This window comes from Babylonia areolata, chromosome 23, assembly GCF_041734735.1.
Source record: "Babylonia areolata isolate BAREFJ2019XMU chromosome 23, ASM4173473v1, whole genome shotgun sequence".
Taxonomy (NCBI): Eukaryota; Metazoa; Mollusca; class Gastropoda; order Neogastropoda; family Buccinidae; genus Babylonia; species Babylonia areolata.
In genome coordinates, this window is record NC_134898.1 from 32,347,974 (window position 1) to 32,354,142 (window position 6,169).

Consider the following 6,169-nt stretch of genomic DNA (forward strand, 5'->3'; position numbering starts at 1 on the left):
CGGTATGCCAGGGCTGTGCCATAATCTGACATGTCCTGCTGCTTGGACCCACGTTCTTAGACTATATGACTAGCAGACAGTCATTTCGGAGTCGTCAACGATACCACAAGTCCCTCTTCCTCCCATGCCATGTCTCATTTCTTTTCTGTCCTGAGATCATTCTTGCTGGATGACTTGTGCATCGCTTGAAAACACCAGTGATACATAGTGTGGCAGATCAGAAGTAAACCATCTTCCACGTGAAACTTTTTCCTGTTGAGTACACACAAGTCACGAGTACCGACTTTTTGTGCGCGGGTCAGTACCTGTCTAGTGCGTGGTCTTCCTCCTGTTTTGTCTCAGGTGTTCTGCTGTGGTGAAGAAATCCAGCAGCACACACTGTTTAGTTTTATCTCATTCCATCACAGTCCTGCATCTTTGCAACATCTTAAAGCTGGCACCTGAACTCAACACAGTGAATCACCAACATACGCAAAATGGAATTTTCCTTGCTGAGACTGTTCTGTACAGTAAAAGTAGCACAGTTCAGTTTGGAAGTGGTCAGTGGTCGTGATGGCAGTGCGGATGCTGATGTTGGTAAGTGATGGTGGAAACGTGTGCGTGTGGTTTGGCACAAGTGTACTTCACGTAACTTCAACAAAAGCTCAAATCAATGCCCGACGATGGTGACGAGCATTCACAGATTATCGTTCTTCTCTCACACATCAGATTGCATCAGGCTGGTGTTGACTGCAGGCTGGCCGGGCCCGTGATCTCTGAGACTGATCCTCTGAGGATCAACGTCAGCAGGGGAGCCACAGCGACACACCGACACCACGCACTCCTTGCCACAGCACAGCAACTTCTGCGTGTGCTTCCTGTAGCGGCGAGACACCGCCAGGTACACGAACAGCTTCAGGGCGAAGCTGACCAGGTGGACCTGTCTGACCACGGACGAGATCTTCATCAGCAGCGTCTTCTCGATGTTCATCTGTGTGGTGAAGAATCCCAGGACCCTCACCACGGAGTTGGGCAGGTGAGTCACCAGAACCACTCCCACCAGGGCGGACACCATCTCCGTGGCCTGCAGACTGTTCTGGGAGCTGGGCGACTTGTTCCTCAGTGTGGACTCCGTTGTGGTGGTGGTGGGACCGTTCTCGGTGGCGGACGAGATCCGGTAATACTCGCAGTTGCGGATGATGATGAGCAGGATGAGGGTGATGAGCACGAGGAGTGGGGCGATGAAGACGATGATGCAATCCAACACCATCAGGATCTGGTAGGGGTCCTGGAACTCCTGCCAGGGCTTGCACATGCCGTAGCGGGGGTCCGGGCCGAAGAAGTAGATGACGTAGGAGTAGCTGACGATGGCCATCACGGCCAGGCTGACCAGCACCACCTTGGCGCGGAACACCGTGCACAGCGCCCCCTTCTTCAGGGGCCAGTACACCGCGATGAACTTCTCCACCATGGCGGCCACCGTGTACCACACGGACAGGAAGAGGAAGACGTAGTTGGCGAACATGCCGTACTGGCACAGTCCTTTTTGCGACATGATGGGATAGCCGTAGATGTAGGTCAGCGTGTTGAGGAAGTAGGTGCACAGGAAGCCCGTGTCGGCCACGGCGATGCCCGACAGATAGGGCACGGAGGGCACCTTGCGGAACCTGGAGCGCGTGAAGACCAGGTAGGTCAGCAGGTTGCTGAGGAGGCCCACCACGAACACGATGGGATCCCCGTAGCACTGCACCTGAAGCACACAGTCACACAGGGTCTACAGTTCGGGTTTTTAGTCTATGAATGAATGAATGGATGAATGGACGAATCAATGAATGAATGGATGGAGGAACGAGCGAACGAACAAACGAATGAATGAACGTCTGAATGAATGAACGAATGAATGAATAACAGAACGAATGAATGAGTAAACGAATAAATGAATGAATGAATGAACGAATGAATGAATGAATGATCGAACGTACAAATGAAGGAACGAACGAACGAAGGAACGAGCAAACGCGTGGATGAACGAACGAACAGACAAATGAGTGAATGAGTGAATGAATGAAAGAGCAAATGAATGAATGAACGAACAAACGAATGAATGAAGGAACGAATGGATAAATGGGTGAATGAATGAAGAAAGGAAGGAAGAAAAACGAAGGAATGAACGAAAGAACGAATGAAAAAAGAATTAATTAATGATCGAACAAAGGAACGAATGAGCGAATGAATGAATGAACGAACGAACGAATGAACGAACGAATGAATGAATGATCGAACGGACGAACAAACGAACGAATGAATGAATGAAAGAAAGAACGAACGAATAAATGAATGAACGAAAAAACGAACGAATAAATGAATGAATGAATGGGTGAATGAATAAATGAATCAAAGAATGAATGAATCAATGATCGAATGAAACTGACATAGAAGGAGGAGCTATGATTAAAGCCCCGTCCCACGTGCTGGTGATTGTAGACATTTTGTTGACACTCTTTCTAGAGTAACCCTTTCCCATTCGCTCCGGCCACAGCCAAAAACTACGAAGAGTTTATCTGTGAAATGTATGAATGCAAGACGGTTATCAAAATATCTATTTTCACATTCGAAAGTTCTCACTTGAAAGGTAGGAGTCGGGAGTTGAATGTGGATTTGGGAGAAATAGGGTAGAGAGAGCGTGGAATAAAAGGCAAATATTTGAAACAAATAGAATCGGGGAGGAAAGACACCCCCCCCCCCACCACCACCCCAGAAAAAAAGAAAAAAGATAGAAACACACACATGACATGAATGAGAAACAATTTGGAATCGTGGCGGACAAAGCTTTTGGTACTGTTTAAACAGAGGGGAAAGGAAAGGATTTGAAAGAGGGTAGAGATTTGTTTTAAACAGACCGGAGAAGATCTAGAAGAGTCTGCATTACTGTTTGAAAAGACTATAAAGAAAAAAGCGATTGAGACTATTTTATAACTGTCCAGCAAGACTTCAGGGAGAAAAATCTGAGACTTTAGAACTGAAGTCTATTCAGAGAACATTTCAAAGAGGCTGTGGACTGTTTTGATAGACCTCAGAGAATACTTGAAAGAGGACCGAAGTACTGTTTTAGGAGACTTCAAAGAACTTCAAAGAAGATTTGAAAAGCGTTGAAATAATGTTTAGACAGACTTGACAGAAGAATTCAATGACACTTAAGTGCGCCTCATAAAGACTTCGGAGACTTCAGAGAGATTTCAAAGAGGGCGTAGCACTGTTTAAACATACTTCAGAGAAAATTCGACAGACGCTGTTATACTGTTTAGATATACTTAAAAAAATCGAAAGAAACTGTGAAATTGTCCCAAAACACTTCGGAGAATATTTGAAAGAGGCTAAAGTACCGTTTAAATAGACTTCAGATCAGATTTGAAATAGGCTGAAATACTGTTTGAATAGATTTGGGAGAAGATCTGAAAGAGGGCGTAGAACTGTTTAAATAGACGTCAGAGAAGATTCGAAAAAGACTGAAGTACTGTTTTAACTAGACTCTTGAGAAATGGCAATGGAAGTGGAATTTCTAATGACACATGAAGGGTATTCTTGTTGGCTAATTCCAGATGTATTTGTCTCTTTTGATTGTGGAAGGGTGTCTATCAACTTCAGGCAATGAACAAACCATCGTATCGTAGATTTTGCTTCGAATGAATGAAAAGGTCGCTCACTCTCCCTCTCTCTGTCTTTCTCCCTCTCTCTCTCTCTCTCTAAAACAAAAACTAAAAAGAAGAACACTCTCCCCGAAATAAACCCATACACCCGTCCCTGCCCCCTCCCCTCCCCCCCTCCTCTTCCCCCACACCCCTCCCCCGAAAAACAACAACAAAGAAACAAAAAGAAAAAGAAAAAGAAAGAAAAAAAAATGCACACTCCCAGCTAAGAAAAAAAACCCACCCTCACAAAAATACAACAGCTAAACATCCCTAACTACCCCCCCCCCCCCTTCGCGCACAATTCCACAAACCCCCTCCCCCCACACCAAAAAACAAAAACAAAAACAAACAAACAAAACAACAACAACAAAAACCCTAAAAAAACAAACAAACAAAAACAATAACAACAACACAAAAAAACCCAGCAACAACAAAAACGAAGCACCCAAAGTTAAGGAATATCTCCACAAAACAACCCGAACAAAACCTAACACCCTTCCCGCCTAGATATAATGCAGCAATCCCCAATACCCCCCCCCCCCCCCCCCCCCACAGAGAGAGAGAGAGAGAGAGAGAGAGAGAGAGAGAGAGAGAGAGAGAGAGAGAGAGAGAGAGAAACAACAACAACAACAACAAAAAACCGCCATTGTGAATCAGTTGTCCCCACCTTGAACATGGTCATCATGAACTCCACACCAGGCGGTGGTCCACGTGGGGGTCTGTGGTGAGAGAAGTTGTTGTAAGGACGCCAGTGGGTTTTGTTTATGCTGCTGTCGATGTCGATGTCGATGTCGATGTCCAGGGTGATCGGTGGTGGCGGTGGTGAGGGGGTGGGGGTGGCGTTCCACACGCTGAGCACGTTGACAGACATGTCCGCCATGTCGCTTGGATGGGACGTTCTTCTTATGGAACTGATGATAAAAAAAATTAAAAAAATTGCTGCTACTGTTGCAGCTGCTTCTGCTGAGGCTCGAAAAGACAGCTCAAGATGAACTGGCGGCAAGCAGAGAGAGAGAGAGAGAGAGAGAGAGAGAGAGAGAGAGATCTGTTTATCTCACACAGGCAAAGAGGTGACGCCAGCAAACTGGCTGAGGACCGTAGAGATTGCGGCGCCTTGTGCGTCCAACGACGCGCGGAGCATCTAAGTGTAAGATTGAAGAAAGTGCTACAGCTGGTGGTAACTACTACTGATGGAAGTACTCGTCCCACGGTTGTTAGGTTCTTGGTTGATTCTTTGTTCGCATTAGGATGGGACGGTTGTCTGCACGGGGCTGCCGTTGGTGGTGGTGGTGGTGCTGATGATGATGTTGTTGATGTTAATTCTGTGCTGATGATGATATTAATGTTAATTCTGCTGCTGATGATGATGTTGATTTCAATGGTGCTGCTGCTGATGATATTGATGTTAATTCTGCTGCTGATGATGATATTGATGTTAATTCTGCTGCTGATGATGATGTTGATGTTAATTCTGCTGCTGATGATGATGTTGATGTTAATTCTGCTGCTGATGATGATGTTGATGTTCAGTCTGCTGCTGCTGATGATGTTGATGTTACTTCTGCTGCTGATGATGATAATGTTGACGTTGCTGATTGAAGCGCTTGTCCCACAATGGTTAGTTTTCAGTTGTATTGATTTTTTGGATAACGTGGAGATGAATATCGTTCGCTTGATGTGTGTGTGTGTGTGTGTGGGGGGGGTACGTGTATGTTTGTGAGAGGGGGGTATGTGTATGTGTGTGAGAGGAGATGGGGGTGGGGAAAGGGATGTGTGTGTGTGAGGAGGACGGGGGCAAGTGTGTGTGTGTGTGCGTGTGCGTGTGTGTGTGTGTGTGCGGACGGTGAAGGACTGTTACCTCACCGAGATGTCTGTCACCACACTGTATTCAGATTTCTTTCTCTTGGGACTGCAATGTTTTGATCATCAAAATCTGTCGCATCTTTGCTAGGTACACACGCATCCACAAATGTAGTAACAGCACTTCAAACTCCTGTCACAGTGATATCATTTCACGACGCTTCAACAGCGACGGGGTTAACACTATTTCAACATTCCACGAGGAAGGAGTTAGGCGTCGTCTCTTCTCTGCTTGGTTGGGATTTGAAGACGGCTGACTCCAAATTAAAAACAACAACAACAAAAAAACAATCTTGCCAGACGACGAAAGAAGGGATAGTAAACGGAGACCAGTCAGTCTGATTTTCTGCCACATGCAATTTGTTTCGAGATCAAGGTTGTCTGGTTATTCCAGCCAGTAATGTAGGCATCCTCGAAAACACTGAAGTTGGTACTGTTACAAGAGTGTCACCATCCACAACGTCGCTTGTTTCGTTTCCATGGCGAAAACATGATTCTTCTGGAATAGATAACAGAAAAAGGGTATTCACAATGTGCTCGACATCCTTAGCACAGAAACCCACAGGGCTAACAATAATATCACTTTGGGAAACAAATGTTACAAAACTAGAAAAAAAAAAAAAACAAAAAACAAAAAACCA

General features: G+C 45.5%; 1 protein-coding gene across 1 annotated transcript; it reads right to left on the minus strand.

Moving 5' to 3' along the window:
- Nucleotides 1-697: 697 nt before the first annotated feature.
- Nucleotides 698-4,548, minus strand: LOC143297643 (thyrotropin-releasing hormone receptor-like). Its single transcript, XM_076610061.1, has 2 exons — nucleotides 4,336-4,548; nucleotides 698-1,753 (listed from the first exon to the last, which is right to left on the minus strand). The coding sequence occupies exons 1-2, from the start codon at nucleotides 4,546-4,548 to the stop codon at nucleotides 698-700; spliced, it is 1,269 nt and encodes a 422-aa protein (XP_076466176.1).
- Nucleotides 4,549-6,169: the final 1,621 nt, after the last annotated feature.